Source organism: Trachurus japonicus, chromosome 16 (assembly GCF_045865225.1).
Source record: "Trachurus japonicus isolate A0001 chromosome 16, Traja_1.0".
Taxonomy (NCBI): Eukaryota; Metazoa; Chordata; class Actinopteri; order Carangiformes; family Carangidae; genus Trachurus; species Trachurus japonicus.
The window spans coordinates 22979291-22996247 of record NC_140922.1 but is presented as its reverse complement, the minus strand read 5'-3'; the positions used below and the strand labels follow the sequence as shown (position 1 = coordinate 22996247).

General features: G+C 40.6%; 2 protein-coding genes across 6 annotated transcripts in view; one reads left to right on the top strand and one right to left on the bottom strand.

Moving 5' to 3' along the window:
• The window catches only part of trak1a (trafficking protein, kinesin binding 1a), a 43447-nt gene extending 30867 nt beyond the window's left edge, over window positions 1–12580 (bottom strand). The window contains exons 1-2 of one of the 3 annotated variants that reach the window (XM_085802633.1): window positions 12316–12580; window positions 5142–5577 (exon numbers count right to left, since the gene is read on the bottom strand). The gene's annotated coding sequence lies outside the window, so the exon portion shown is untranslated. Of the gene's footprint in view, window positions 1–5141; window positions 5578–12315 lie in introns of those variants that run through there. The other 2 variants (XM_085802628.1, XM_085802629.1) reach the window with 2 other exon arrangements.
• A 1558-nt stretch (window positions 12581–14138) lies between these two features.
• Window positions 14139–16957, top strand: part of ulk4 (unc-51 like kinase 4) — a 69822-nt gene continuing 67003 nt past the window's right edge. For 2 of the 3 annotated variants that reach the window (XM_085802625.1, XM_085802623.1), the window contains exons 1-6: window positions 14139–14278; window positions 14982–15122; window positions 15421–15520; window positions 15697–15836; window positions 15928–16090; window positions 16717–16818. In XM_085802625.1, coding sequence (XP_085658751.1) covers window positions 14985–15122; window positions 15421–15520; window positions 15697–15836; window positions 15928–16090; window positions 16717–16818 — 643 coding nt within the window. In that variant the 5' untranslated portion in view covers window positions 14139–14278; window positions 14982–14984. Of the gene's footprint in view, window positions 14308–14981; window positions 15123–15420; window positions 15521–15696; window positions 15837–15927; window positions 16091–16716; window positions 16819–16957 lie in introns of all 3 variants that reach the window. The other variant, XM_085802624.1, reaches the window with a different exon arrangement.

The following is a 16957-nucleotide window of genomic DNA, read 5'->3' as shown; positions in this document are numbered from 1 at the left end:
AACCCACTCAGTGTGTTTGGTACTTAATCCTGCAGATCAGAGCATCTGGTGCTGAAGGGCACAAATTTCAACCCTAAGCGGGTGTATAAAAGACTTAGAAGAAGACTAACAGCTGTATTACCCTGTAATTACGAATTGCTCAACTTCCTTTAAACATTAGTGGATTGGGTGTGTCACATGGAGACATAAAAGGTAGAACAAAGTGAGGAAACAATGATCAAAATGTTTAATTTTAGAAATGCTTGTGTTTTTTAGAGCAACTCTGAATGAAACCCATTACTTGCAACACTTGCATCTCACTCTCCCCTGATGAAATAAGCAACTTGGTGGATTGTTGGTAGAAGACCAGGTGTATGCTGCTGGTTCCTTCACTTTTAATGGGAAAAAAAAGTCTATTTATAAAGGACACCGAGCACGGTGAGCAATCAATTCACACTTGGGACCAATACCCCCCATAGAAGCCATTCAACCAAGTGGCCTACTGCATGGAGTTGCAGCACAGACCTGTCCCGAATTAGACTGAGCTACAGATGAAGAGCGCCGCTGGTCACAGAGGGTACGCATATGAAATACAGAAGAGTACGTCGACGTGGTCAAATATCACCGGCATCCCAGGACCTACGTAAGGAAGCAGCAGCAACGTGTTCAAATGTCACTAACCCTGTAAATCTTGACGTGCTGTACGTGAGTGCAGTTCTTTACCGAGGTATTAGCTTCAATAAAAAGCATAAGCACAGGTCCTATAGGGTTGAGAGTGGAAATGCAGTGGCACCATGGAAGGGGAAATATTACACAACTTTTTCCTAACCCATTCAATTGTTCCTGTTTCCCTACACAAATACTGTATCTACTCTGTTATGAAAATTACATAACAAACTTGCAACAAAACTTTACTCTTCGGTCAGCTCACATTCAGCCTAACTGTGGTCTGCACTTTGTTTCTGTTCAGCATCTACAGCAAAGGGGTGCAGATCCGATGTCAGGATTGGGGGGGGGACACAAAAGTTTTTTGGTTTTTTTTGCCCGTATGCAACTCATACCATGTCACCATAAATCACAACTTCGTAGAGGCTCGCCATATCATTCAAAAAGTACTGCACAGGGAATCATTTATTGTGCTTACCTTTCTTGTTTATTTGTCCTAAAGAGCCAACAGCGCATATCACTGCTTACTTAACTGTATATTAGTAAATCATAATTTAAAGGGTCTCAGGCATTTAATGTCTTCTCACGTTCTTATCTTTCGCCTCCCTCCGACCCTTCCAGATCCCCAGTTCTTCTCACCATCTTCCTTTTCTCCCAGTGTATGGGACAACTTTATGCATGATTAATTGATATGGATGAATATCAAAATATGAAGCCCTAAGATTGAGGGGGTCATTTTTTTAAAGGCCTGCTGATGTCATCGGCGTCTGTGTAAGAAACTACCCATTACTTTACATTGTAGTGGAGGAGACCAGAGATTGAATATGGAGTCAGAAATATATTTGCCAAACATTATTTGTTCCACCATGTGAATCATTTCTTAATAGATGTGAATCTAAAATGTGAAGAATGTGAAATCTGAAAATACATCTGTTCAATTTTGAATAATTTGGGGTATTTTTATTGGGGGGCACATGTCCCCCACACCCCCCCGGGATCTGCACCCATGCTACAGCACATTTACAAATGCTGTCATACAGGGCAGAACACTGGGTGCTGTACAAAGGCTATACTGTACATGTGATTCCAGTGCTTTATGGTCACACAACACATGGTCATGAGTTGGTTTTGTCAGGGGTCAAAAGAAATATAGAAGCCTGCTGTACAACAAGTTAACAAAGTCATTTTGTAGCGTGTTGTGTTGTAGTGAGCATGACAGGACATGTGGCCGTATCAGATGTGTAAACATGTAACGTCACGGGCCGACAATGTCCCCTTCATGAGTCTGTAGCAAAGAGAGAAAACACAAACAACATTTATATACTTTTTGGCTTATTGTCTCTGAGGCTGAAAACAATCTGACTGAGATCAACGTTTTCAAGACTTCATTCAGCGTCGTCATCATGCAGTGTAAATAAAAGGCTCTTGCAACAACAACCAAACTAATGCAGCTCAGCCTGCTTTGTCAGCTCCTACATTAAATCATTCAGACCTCTATGTACAAAAACACTGTATCCATGGCAACAGTGTAAGTTAGTAGGCTATGAGTGGTATTCATCAGACAGACCCGAGTTAATTTATAATCCAACAGAATGAGTACACTCCTCCAATAAAACCCCCTACTCCAACAGAAGTGAATTACTCAGCACTCAGCACAAACAAAATGGTCTTTTTGCCGACTTTATGGAGACGCCACCGGGTTAATACAGTTTCAGTCTCATGTTACTCATGTTAGCTCTGTCTACTGTGTGTGTGTGTGTGTGATGATGCAAACAGTGAACAAGAACCAAGCGCTGCACAATGGCTGTTTTGCATGCCGTGATTGGATCAGAGTCAGGCAGCACACTCAGCAGTTTGGACTCCACTCTGTTTGTCCACTTACATAACTTTGTCTCTTGTCTCATTCAAGTCCTCTGTCTCCTCTCTGTCCTGCCCCGTTTGTTCCTGATCACTCTCCTCTCCCAACCAAGCATCCCATAATTTCACAGTTACTCAACTCTTTACATCACCGTTGGCCGGTAACCACGGAGAATTAACCTTACAGCCCAGGAACTGCCCCATGGCAACGAGCGGCTCCATTCAGCTCTTTGTGTTCATTTATCCACTGGATTTTGTGCAGTTGTACACACATGCACACTTCCACACCAACTCTCTCCCTGGGGTGAGGAAGTATTCAACTAGAGAGTTGGACAGGCAGACGAAGACAGTGAAGGAGGAGAGACAGAGAACGAGACAAAAGGAAATAAAGAGACAAGAAGGAACTTAACAACATTAACATTAAGTTTTTACTGTAAATCAAACGTCGAATGGAAAGGCAGGTTTGTTATTTTACTCATATGACACCAGCAGGTGGCAGCACTGACCTAACCTCCTCAACTGCCTTGCCCTTGAATGACTTTAGTGTTGAAACCACACAACTACAGCAGATCTTACCACAGCATTATGGGTGTCAATTACCTCACGTGACTTTGTAAAATACACGTGTTACACTATTGTACATTTACATGTCACAACTTCTTCTGAGAAGAAAGTTGCAATCAAGAATTGAGTGTTTTCTTTTCTTCTTTTGACACCACCATGTAGAAAAATCTTTGGAGAGCTGAACATTATTTATTATTATACAATACAAGATCAAAAGCAAAGATTCAAGTCAAGCAGCATTAAGATCTAAAATCCCAAGCAACGCTCATGAACCTGGGATCTAAATTTAGCTTCAGCACATGAGCAGGAAAAAAGTGAAGCAGCGACAATGCTTTTACAAACCGTTTCAACACAACTGGGCATAATAAGCTTTAAACAGGCTTGGCAGGACAACTGCAACTGAACTGACGACACTATACTGCGCTGTGTGTGTTCCTTTTACTTTGTCCACCACCTGCTTACGAAAGCATGGTTTAGCAGCATGCATTAAGAAGTAGCCATTAAACGCACTGATTCACTGACCATAAAAAAAAGTTTTGGGACCTCAGTAGCACACACAGCATCCAGCCAGTGATTCTGCTGAAGAAGCTCTGGTGTCATGGTGCTTAAAAAAGGGTTAAAATTAAAAAATAAAACATATTGTAGCATTGATGCCCCAATGTGTCAGACCAGATCCATAGCTGCAGATGATAACCCCTGGGAGACTACTATCTGTGCAAACCTTCATTATGGTAATGCTAAACGCTGCTAATTCCCCGAGCTTGAAGAAAATGAGACAAGAAAACCCTGCCCTGCTTGCACATTCACGCTCCATTCTTGACTGTTTTTCAGCAAGAAGACTGTAAAAAGGTTGCTGGGCCATCACACAGGTCTGTGAACTCAACTAGAACAAAAAAAGCTGACAAATCCCCTTGGCCTGGCCCCTGTCCTGTGAAAAGATAAGCTGGCAACTGAATAGATGGATAGGTGGATGAACAGTAGGGCCAAGCGTGTGTAAATGTTAAATGTGAGAAAACTCCATAGGAAGCTAAAAGATCTCTTCATGCTTTCTTTGAAGGGAACTTGAAATAATGCAAGGAACTGAGGTCATGGTGAAGGGTGGGAAGGAGCGCGCTTGGGAGAGCCTTTTTCCTGTTGTCTACTGTGAGTTAAAAAAAAAAGTGCCATAGTCTAAATCACTGCTGAACTGACTCTTTAGTCTAGTGCTGTACAAGTGCTTGGAAACCTTTATGGCCCAAGTGAAGTAGCTTTTGGCTGCATTCAGCTCCATTTCCTCTTCACTGGGTCCGCTCCTTACTGGGTCCATATAAAATAGAGGAGTAGCTATGTTGCATGAAGACTGTGCTGGACTCAACACTTATTTCAATGCCCACACAGTCTTGTACTGCTTTCTCAGCTCTACTCAGTTAACTGACTCTCAATGAGTCGTCTGTCATCAGTAATTGTTACCAGGTTGGGACAAACTAGCCTGCTGTATTGTTAAAAATATATGAAAATTAGTTTAATCTATGATGAGACATCACATGTTAAAAGCATGTGGCAGATATTTTGTCCAGAATGAGCAAATATTCGGACCCATATATTTGGTTAAACTCTGCCCATGTTGGAGATGTTGGACATCTCTGCGCTACTGGAGAGAGAGGATGAGGATAGAGAGAGAGAGAAAAAAAGAGTGAATGAGTTGACAGACACAGTCCGTGGGGAGCTCCTCTCTCTTTCACATACTGGCTTATGCACAAAGCAGCGGTCCCATAGAGCTGCTGTACTGACAGGATGTGACATTAGGAGAGGGGTCACAGAGAGGGACAGTTTCTCACAGCCACACATGCATGCCTCACACTCACACAACACTTTTCACTTCACAGCCTGCATGTTCCTCCATTAGAAATTAAACGCAATTAATATTTGAAACATTTTCTTAGGCTAAATTATGATGGTTATTAAAACTGGGGTGATGCAAGATGTGAAGAACTGACATTTACTGTATGCATAGTGCTGAGTCAGTGTTTTCAAATTGATTCCAGCATGTTCTTCTCTGTTTGTGTGTGCTTTCGACATAATGCATGTAACATTACCGGTGATGGTCTCTGCATCTCTGTAGGTGGCCGCGAACTCCCGGAGTGCAGCCGGCAGACTCGCCTCACTGACATACTCCTCCTCTTCCTCTTCCTCGATTGCCAACTGGAGCCCTGGGTCGTGAAGCTGAGGTGTGTGTATATGTTGCGGAGGCTGTTTAGGGGGCGGGGTAGAGGAGATGGAGCAGGTGAGGGGAGGCGGGGTCTTTGGGTCCAGCTTGGCGCCGAATGGTTACTGATTTAATGCAGGATCAGCCATGGACACAGCCCGGACTTGCCAAAACAAAAATGTGGCAAACTGGATTCTCCTCATGGGCTTTGTTAGGCTGGAAGTGGACAGAACTGATCACGGCTTCTCACCAGCACAAGACAGGTAGGGAGTAGGTGACGAAACACAGCAACACACTTGGATGAACAGAAGCTTTTCAATGCATACCTATAAGAGAGAAGAGAGAAAAGAGAACAGGAATAAATGGCTTATAAACGGTCATAAATGGCACATATGTCACAATATGACTCTGAATATGTGTGATATACATATCATACAGGAGTACATTAAGTTTAAAAGTCAAGCTCATTAGTTTAATATGTGGGAACAGTATGCTTTAAATGAAAAATCCCTTCATGTTTTTCTTTCACACTAGGTTATTGCAAGCAGTAGTATTTATAGCCGCAGCGACTCTCATCTGTGTAATGGCTGACTGGTTCATAAACAGAACGCAGTGCTCGAGTGTGGATAATTATAGAGATAGAGTTCGCTTTGCAATGTTATCAGTTTAATAGGTTTATAATCTAATTCAACGCCCATGTAATCAATAATATCCCAGAGGAGCTTATAATATTCAATTTGAGGATGATGATGTATCAGGAGGATGCAAAGTGTGTAATGTTTGGGGTAATAAAGTGGTATTAGATTTGACTGCAATGAAATGAGGTGTTTCTTTTGCCCTAATAATCACATAACGAGGGAGGATGAAATATTAGAAACATCAATACAAATGCAGTCAAGTGATATCATCACTAACTTTAGCTTAAAATTTTGAATCCACACCAATGAGGCACAGTGTCGACCAAAACTGAACATTATCATCTTCTCAAAAATATGATTAATTGTGAAGCAGTTGTGCTTTGCAGGTGTCTACTACCCCTAATAAAGTCTTTATGTATTGGTGTATTGTGGAATCAAACTGAATAGAAGAGGAAGAAACCTGAAGCAAATAAATATGGCCAATTAAAGCATGACTATAAAACAGATGTAAAAGATCTGACTGAACAAGGGATGAGTAAAATAATACACACTTTAACAATGGCTCCAGAAATGTGTTGAGTGCTAGGATGAGTAAGTAGCTGGTTGTCTGGACATTAATTCAGCAAGACATCCTATATGAAGCTGCAGGACAAAAAAAAAAGGTGTATCCATCCATCATAAGAAGTAACTTGGGCGTTGAGCTAAAGAAGCGGACAAAACAGCCGCTGCAAGCCCAGCACAGAACAGGAACTTGGGTAAGTTTCTATTAATAGTCAACCCTTCAAAACACACACACACACACACACACAACTCTGAAGACAAGCTGCTGGATATGTACATCTCGACTCACTCTCTTTCATACAAACAACAAAAAAAAACAACAGCTGTGGTTGTGTTGCACCACTCCTCTCGCTTCACAACTTTGTTTTCTCTCCTCTGTCTGTATGTTCTTTCTCTCGCCTGTATCCATCCACATTCATCAGTTTCTCACCATTTCTCTTTTTTCCACCCCAGTTTCTTCCTAGACATATTGAGTCAGAATCTAATGCCTTGTGGGGAGCAAAATTTAGGTCATGCAGTTTCCATTATTTAGGAGGACATCCAAATGCCCAAACACTGTTGCTAATGACAACAAACTGCTGCCATGACATGTTTGTTCTATAGGCGAGGACCCGAGCCTGTCTGATGATGACTGTAGCAGGCTGGAAAAGTTAGAAACAACTTTTTTTTTTCTTTTAAAGATTTGAAACTGTAATCTGACTGCAGTAGAACATTTTCCTTCATAAACCCTCAAACACAAATGGTATCACAACAGTCAGCGCCTATGACATCATTATAATTACTGTATTGCTAACAAAACAGCGCTGTATGAAAGATCAAAAGAAACAGGATCAGCATTACCAGGATCTAATGTGTTATGGCCACAATACTCCCACCCTGCACTGTTCCCCGGTGAGGCAACAACAACAGGGTTGGGTAAAGAGGAAGTGAAAGATTTCAATGGGCTGATGGAGCAAAAGCTCAAGAACACAATAGTTAATGCAAATTTCCTCTTGGGACAAGGTGTGGTTCTTCACTTTCTTATTATTCTTTCCTTGATGTGACAATTAAGAAATGTACATATCAACACACAGAGTGGGTTTTCACCGAGCTCCATTGAAGGTTTTGTTAAAGCCACAGAGAAGTATTTTAATACCTGGTCCGTGGTTAAACAAAGCAGAGGGCTGACTGATGGAGCCGACTGAAACTCCACCAAAAAGGATTAAACAGGACCGGACTTGTGTGCAACCAGCACTGTCGACACAATCCCACTTTTTCTTTTTTTACGTAACCTCCCGACAGCCTGCTCTGATACCATGTTTGACACTAAACATCACCACATAAGGTGGGCGGGACAAAATACACAAGGTTTTAAACTTAAAACCTTTTAATACCTTCTTTGGGCCCTTTTGGAAAGATCAGACGATACTCTGACTGACTATTTGTCAGGTAACGTAGAGAAGTAGGGACGGCTTCAGTATTATTGATTTGTTTTTTTCAATGTAGACAGAAGCATTCATCAATATAATTAATAAATCCGATCATAAGTGATCAACTCCACTTGTTCTATTAAGTGTGATAGTTTTTCACCATTAGTGGTGAAAAACGTTTTTAGACAGTTTTCATTCTTAACCCAGTCTACGTGATATATCAATGTTTCTCTTTATCAGCTTCCACCTACAACAATATGGACATTACGACACTGACCACAGATATTTATTCTCAGCGCCTAGAGGAGTTTACACCACCTGAACGTCTTTCACTGTCACTGGAAGTCTCTTCATCTACAGCTGTGGTCAACCCTGAAGACTGAGTCAAGCCCAACTCAGCGGTCTGAATGTTTTGGTGTTGCAACCTGACCTCCTTAAAATCGTTAGATCATGAGACCTCGTCATTCTCTAGCCTGAGACTGGCTGCACAAACAACACACATCAGACACCTAAAACAGGCCAATACCAATTTTCATACGTGTTTTTTTAAACCTACAAGTAGCCTAAATACTGAATGGGTTCCCAGAACCACAGGACGAGATGTTTAAAGACCCAATCAGAAGGGTTAGGGTATATTATTATTATAATATTTTGCTGTACAGAGCAATACAAGTGATCACTAACGGCGCACGCGCGTGTGTTCGTATGCTCAGTTCTTCTATGGCACGCAAGCCTCCTGTGAAACTATCTGTTGATTGATGCACTGATAAGTGAGGAATTCAGTCAACTCAACAGTATTATGGTATATTACTACCGAAAATAACAGTGCAAATGAAAAGCTGATCTAAAACGATTGTTTATGTTTTCCCGTTAGATCCTTGTCCATTTGTACTATGTTTCTGTAGAGTGCTACCATGTTTATTCAGTTTATAGAAGTGATGATCATCCTGCCCTCTTTGACCATGATTGGCTGTTGTACAAAAGCTAATTCCTACTACATGACCGGACTAGAAACAGAGTCTAGCTGCAGCTCCAGCTGTTCAGTGACTAAAGTGTGTTTGCTTCACACCCACAATCTACAGTACCATCTGTTGATCAAGACACAAGTGGCAATAAAGCGCAAGAAATGAATTTTAGACTGCACCCCAGACAGAAATTCAGCGCTTGTGGACGAGTCTTTTGATGACATGTGCATATTTTACATTTTACAGGTAATAATCTAAAGGAACTGACTCTTCAACATTGAATTGCTAAAACTGCTACTGAAACGTAACCCAAATTTTAGTTAGAACAGAACTGCAGCACCAAGCTTATAAACTACTTGTAACAAGTTTGCCTAAAAGTTTTAACACTGCACTGCAGAGTAACAGTCAATATATCAATTCACAATATGTGTGCCTGTGCAGCACTTCTGGCAGCAGAGTGCTGCGGTTTGCCCTTGCTTGAGGGGATTTCCTTACTTTCAGTAGTTGATAGTGTAAACCACTTTGGCTGGGAGCAGGGCTGGTTTCCAGTGTGATGTGTGTGTTCGTGTGTGACCTGGTTAATGGCATATAGAAGGACATGCTGATGTAAAGCCGTCTCCGGTGGCTGTGTGTCTGTTAGAGGATGTCCACACATGCTGTGACTGACTGACTGGCTGAGAGCTGGAACACGACTCTAACACAGGAAACACTGCGTACACCATAAACAACTTCCTGTAAATGTTCTTTGCTATAAAGCACTCGGGGGGACGATTCCTTCCAGGGTCAGGACATTGAAGAACTGCTTCAAGGCATGTTATAGAAACACTGGCTCTGTTTGCCTAGAGAAACAGGTCAGAGCCTCAGTGACAGACGGGTAAGGCTCCATATTTCAGCTCAGTCCTTGCATGACAACACCATGGTGACTACATTATTACGTATATAACTGAGACGTCAACAGCTTAATTACTCAGTAGCCATGTTTAAACCGGTATAAAACTCAGAGGTCCAGGTACTGTGTGATTAAATGTTACAAAGGACACAGGTTTTGATTCTCAGCGTGAACCTACTTGACCACGGTTTCATCTGATGTGTTCAGCCTGGTCTCAGATTTCTCCTCAATTCCCTCCAGCTTGGTTGGGTTGAGTTTCATTTCATCCCCACTCCTTTTCCGTCTAAATCAGATCATGTGAAAGTCCTACCTGAAGTGTTTAGATCACCAACACGTATTTGTAGTTACTTGATGCTCTTTGCTCTTATTATTGACTATAACAGTCTATCCTCACTGAATAAAGTCAGGACAGCGTGGGCGTGTGCAGACAGAGCTCGATTGACATCTCTCTCTGTCTATCTTGCACACACCATAAATCCACCCAGTGTCACCCAGAAAAAAGTGTTATCATTGTAAACACACATTTCTAGAGTATTATTTGGTACAAGTTTAAGTACGACCAAGACTTTCTGTTCATTTAAACATTTCAACTCTACAAACTGAGTAAAGCAGTTTTGTCTTTCTAACCACATCAATACAGCTCAGTGACGTGACTGGTTGATGGTAAATGAACCACGTGTTGGCAGAAGGATGAAGAATTAATTTTAAAAAACCTTCTCTTTCCTTCTCTCATTCATTGGCCTCTCTCACCCTGAGCACTCTCCAACATATGGCAACGAATTATTTGCCAAACACTAAAAAAATCTAACTTGAAAAACTTACGGACACCTCAAAAGAGCCAGGTGCGTTGCAGAGATGACCAAACGGCCAACAAAGTTCAACAGAGAAAACTCCCACACACTGTCTGCACTTGCATCAGATTAATTGGGGTTACAACATTGTCTCTGTCAAATATTGAAATCTAAAAATCTTCTTGTCAGACAAAAGAGATATGATACCATCACTCACATGGACACACACTCTCAGTTCTGGCTGAGGAAGTTTGACAGAAGGAAGCTGCTATTTTAATGTAGGAAAAGTCACATGACCAGTCAAAGGGCTGAAGAGTGTTAGTGCTAGTGAGAAAATAAATGTTTTTCTAATTTGTTTTGTGTTATTCTTTCAGAGAGCCATAAGCCCATAAAACTGTCTTCTCACAAGAGTGTGCAGTAAAAGCGCTTTGAAGATAATACCGATCATAAAAGCAACCTTTGGTCTGTCCTTCAAATAAATGCACATTCATACGAGTTCATTAGTCTAAATGTCTGTCTGTGTGCTGACAGGGTAGAACATGCTGGACACTGTCATTCATTACTGATCAATATTGATGAATATTTCAATAAAGCATTGCCGTCTGTCTGTATGTTGCTGTCTTTGGCTCCAGCCCCATGCAACCCGGCATGGATGGATGTAGGCTATAGGATGGATGTTGTTGACCATGTTGAGTGATTAACCATGTGTGTGTGTGTGTATGTGTGTGTGTGTGTGTGTGGGGGGGGGGGGGGGTGAGACAGAGGTCAGAGAAGAACAAACACACCCAGCAGCCTATGTGTCAGTGCCTCTATCTGCCAGAAATTGGAGCTATCTCTTTCAAGCTCCTGGCTGTGTGAACTTTCGCAGAAGTCTCTGTACTAACAGCGAGGCTGGCTGGCTGGCTGGCAGGCTGGCTGGCTGTGTCCGAGCAGAGAGACAGTACGCAGGCCCTCCACAGATCATGTGCTGTTCCCTGGCAAAACTAACTGCAGCCTTATTTAGCTTCTCAGCAGCACTGGCTGAGAAACCCTCCTCCTCAGCTGTATAACTGAGGTAAATGAAAATCACTGACCTCTCAGTACTTTTAAAGGGTGGCCAAAACATGTAGGGATGTTAAAAATATGAATGCATCACAATGTGCAGGATTTGTTTGAGTAAACATACACATAGGCTATTCATTTATGGTGTGTGAGATACATGCCTGTGTTTAATTTTGCTTTGGAGAATGTTTACACTTTCCAAAAAAAGTTGTTGACTTACAAAAACTTTAAAATAGTCTTATTTCATTCATATTGGTAATTCATTCAAGGGAATGGTTTGCCCAGTTTCTGAGAGGTAGCAGCCTCTAATATGCCCTAGACTGCTTATGGGAACTGAGGGGACTTCAGTCACTTTTAATGAGTGGAGGCAGATTTACTGCGATAGGATTAGGGCCTTCCTAAATCTGAAATCAATCTTATTAAAAAGTGCCCACAAGCGGCTGTGACAAACTCTCAAAGGGCTGGACATTTTCACTACTGAGTGGGACACAAAGCGTGGCCAGAAAACAGAGGCAACAGATCAGACTCGCTGATTATTCTCATGCAAAATAACCGGGACTATAAAACACACAAGCGATTTAAATAAAAACACATCTGAGCCACACACTTTAAATCCTCAATGGATGAAGGCGACAAGGAAAACAAATCTGTTTCACTGCTAGTAACACGAGTTAACTCTTGAGAGCTACTTTGCACCTGCTCCAGTATCATCATATGATCATCAAACTTTTACATCTATACAAGTGTGAAACTCTGTAAAGACTTCTTACCGCTTCAGTAGACAGCTCACACTTCCCCCGAGGACACGAAATAAGCCGGTTTCTCTGTTTAAGTGACTCGCTACAGGCTACTAAGTTAACTTACTGTCGGTTCACCCAGTGCGACTCACTCACTACTCACTTATCTGCTGCCGATGTAAAATGAGCCGAAATGCTACGATCCGACCCCGGTGGTGCAGGAGGTATCACCCCGCTATCAGCCGGAAAACAAGCCCAGTGACCGGGCAAACACAGAGGATGTGATTCAGTCAGCTCTACTGTGCTTATTTACACAACTTTACTGAGTTTTTTTTCTTTCTTTCTTTTTTTGCTTCCCTTTAGAAAGTAGACGCAGAATCACTTGATGGAAACAAAGCTGCTAAACGGAGCTGAGTAAAGGTAGAAAAGAAGTGGACGTACTTCCGGTTTCAGTGTTTTCAAAATAAAGCAAACATTCATCTGTCGGTTTTGGTTGGTCGTGTTGATGGAGCAAATAACCTAAAATAAAATAATAATAATTTAAAAAAGAAAAGAAAAGAAAAGCTGTCTACAGACTTTCTGCTTGCCTGGACAGTGTATGTAATGTGAGATATGAACAACTTGGTCAGAAATGACAAATCCCTAAATGACATAGATCACAGCACAATTTCACAGCCAGACTGACCTGAAGTAGATTTTTTTTCCCCATACAATATTTTCTGTTTTTTTTTATATATTATATCATAGTGTGATGGTGACAAGAAACCGTTGTATCACTGTGGATACAGTAGTCTATTTTTATTTTTAAAAATCCAAGGTGCTCATTCAAATATAGGGAGATATTGATAGAAATACGAATATTGGAGTGGTCGGCTCATACATTACCAAAGTAATCACCGAATAAACACAAACTGCTATCTCAGGAAAGGTCTGAATAAAGTATGTTAAATGAATTTCTTTGCCTTTATTTTGTACATTAAAATTATATCAGAGGAAGTTGTGCTCTTATAGTATTTTTGTATAACTTGACATATTAGGAAGTTTTTCATTCTAAGTTCATTCATTGTATTTAGAGGATATATCCACTGTAACTTGCTCTTCGTTGCTTCCCAGTCCAATTTTAGACTGTCTTTTCTTTTCTTTTAATCATAAAGCCTATCAGTTTATTTTGTTCATTATATTTTCATAGGTTAGTATATATTCTGTTTTGATTTATGTGGGTTTTAGGCTTATTTATGTTTGACTTTATTACCACTAATTCCCGATTTGACGTTAATGGTTGTCGATTGTAGAAAACGTTCAAACCGCACATGAGGCTAAGACGTCTGCATGAAATCCATTCAGGATGTCACGGGTGCCTGTGTCCTACTACCGCGGTCTCATCAATGAATGACGTCATTCTACTCTCAGATAGTGTGTGAGGAGGTACTTTAGATAAAAACGGTGAACCATAAAACATAGGCCCATACAGTATTGTGCATTTATTTATTTATTTGAATGCACCACAACAATGTTTTTGGAAAGGGATGAATGCAATTTAATTTTGAGGAAAAACAACTAACAAAACAAGACAACAACAATCCAAAACCATGTAAAATGTGACCAAAATAAAGTCTCTAATCTGTATTGTGGGATTTGCAACTAACACATGTGAAAGCCTACGTTTAAAATTTCCCTACATTTTAATGGCGATCTGTTGTATGCACTCTCGTGTCCTAGCAACGCTGGAATATGCCATTTCGGGGTGAGCCGGTAAAAAAAAAAAAAATCAGTATAACTCTTACAGTAAACCATTGTTTTTGTGTGCATCACGTGTAAGTGAAAGTAGTTTAGGAGGTAGTTTACAAACAAAAATACGTTTGTTTATATATATTTAACGACTTTTGGTGGGTAGGACTCTTCCTCATTTTATCTGACGAGGTCCAGACTCCCCTCTTCCAGTTGGAATGACGTGACCCACCGCTCTTCCGCCAACAAACAGCGCGTCGTTGAAGAGGTAAAAAGTTCAAAGCAGGTAATTCATTAGTAAGTTTGTGGGAAAAGCACACAAAACACGAATTTTAACTTTTCAGGGATTGAAAGCTGATTGATAACAGTTTGTGACATGTGACTTGACTTGTTTTTTTCGCTCTGTGTCATTGGAAGCGAGCTGCCGCCGAAATAGTCGATGAAGTTAGCGGTTGCCTGAACACATAACGTTACAGTATTGACATCAGTTCAAGTATATTTTCCACATTTAAAAGCCAACTTCTCCACTCAAAGATGATTTTTTATAGCCTAACTACACAACACAATAGAGTCCTGTCTGGTGGTTAGCTGTGGATGGCAGTTCACCTCCACAAACCATACCCACAGAGTAAAACTAGCAAAGTGTCGCGCAACTAATAATATCACCAGGTAATTTTTGCTACAGCATACAGGTTATGTCCATAGATATAAATGGTTAGTTCACTAAAAGGAAGACTGTACCGTAAGTACACAACAAATAACGATATATTTATATATGTATACATCTACACAATCTGTTTTAGTGTTGTAAGAATATACAACTTGAATAAGTTTAATTTAATGGTAATCATCAATAGAATAATTATGGTCTGTAATGTAGTGTTATGGCAACAACATGTCTAACACTTATCTGCTTCTGTTTCTCTTTGATGACAAACTCATTTCGAAGTTTCTAATTGTTTTCTCCACAGCTGATGGAAAACTACATCCTGTATGAGGAGCTTGGGGCAGGCACCAGCTCTACTGTCTATAAAGGAAGGAGGAGAGGCAATCTAAATTATGTGGCCATCATATGCACCAACAAGGCGAAGAGACCTGAGATCACTAACCATGTACTGCTTTAAACTTGTTAAACTTATCTGAGACACAATAGAGACATGTTTTCATTTATTTTAGGTATTACTACTATTTTAGTTTTATGCAGCCTGATGAGGCCTTAGTTATACTATACAAGTGTAATCAAATGATCTAGTGTTACTGCCGTAGTCTTTTAATAAAGAACACTTACTTGTAATACATGTTACACTTTTGCCACAATACCGGCACCTTGACTGATGCTGTGCACAGGCATTTTTCTATTAAAGAATACTTACTGTTTATGTGTAATGCTCTGTTTCTGTTCCATGTTAGGTTCGTCTCAGCCATGACTTGGATCATCCGAACATAGTTTGCTTCTATGAGTGGTATGAAACAAGTAACCACCTGTGGTTGGTAGTGGAGCTCTGTACAGGTCAGTAATTATTTCTGGCTTTATCAAATGCAATTTATGTCATTAATTTCATCTATCAAATAAGTGACAAATGCATCTTATACAAGCTGAGAACTTATTTGTTAGAGGATTCTCCCTCATATTTTTTCTTTCCCTCATGCTTGCTCCCTTTTCGCTTTTTTAAAAATCCTTGTTAGGTGGTTCAGTGGAGTCTCTAATTAGTCAGGATGGATGTCTATCTGAAGATGTTGTGAGGCGGTTTGGATGGGATTTGGTCAAAGGACTGATGTACATCCACGAATTAGGAATAATCTTCTCAGATTTAACCCCTGCTAAGGTTTGTATGTCACAGTGTGTATCAACGTAACAGCAAAAATGACCATCACCTTATACTGTAGATACACCAACTCTCCTTTTGTCATCCATAGATCCTACTGGATGGCAGTGGCAGCCTGAAGTTTGGTAGCTTCTGTCAGTCCAAGGCAGAAGGGGAGACACTGGAGGATTTCTTTTCCCAGCTCTCTACATCTGAGGAGGCCGGGCAGAGAGACAGCAAGGAGAACTTTGACAACATGAGGAAAAGATTACAAGGTCAGATGACCATCTTTTAATCATGTTGCTTCTCTTTGTACTGCATTATTGATTGATGGAGAAGCTAACCAGTAGATTAGCAAAGAGGAGTCTAAAGATATTAAACTTTTTGATGGCTACAGACAGTTAAATAGAGCTTATATACTTTGGGGAACAAATTAGCAGCTGGAAAACACATGGACAGACAGCAAGGACTTTATGTGACAGACAGGGTGGAAAAGCCTTCAGGGGAAGAATACTGGCCAGATGCCCGGGTTTACAACAACAGGAGATGTATTTTAGGTCATAACAAAAACACTTTTTGTGTGGGTGAATTCAAAATGACAGGAGCAACAAGGCGATGGAGTAGTTGTTGTTATAACATGGTGATCACGTCAGAAACTTGAAGCTGAGAACATGTCTGGAGGAATTATATTCTCTGATAACTAAGGATCCCACTTTCTATCAGTAATTGAATAAATTGGTTTAACATGAACTAATATGAAAGCCAAGAATACAAAACTTATAGACTTGACCAAAGCTCATCATCATAACATCTTTGTTTCTTGTTTATCATGAGGATTCATGTCTTCTTTTACCATTTTTGTCTCTCCCAATGACCATATGGTTGTGATGTATATTTTCAGGTTCTCCCACTTACAGTGCTCCAGAGGTTTTGCAAGGATCAAATACCAGTATGAGCTCTGATCTCTGGGCTCTTGGATGTATACTCTACTACATGTACACTGGTATCTACATCCACACACATGCTGACACATGCATACAATGAATATGATATGATATATTTATAAGTGCACATCAGTATGTATTCATATAAGAATGTTTTCCTCCTATTTTACTACTATATAGTGGGCACTCGTCATTCAT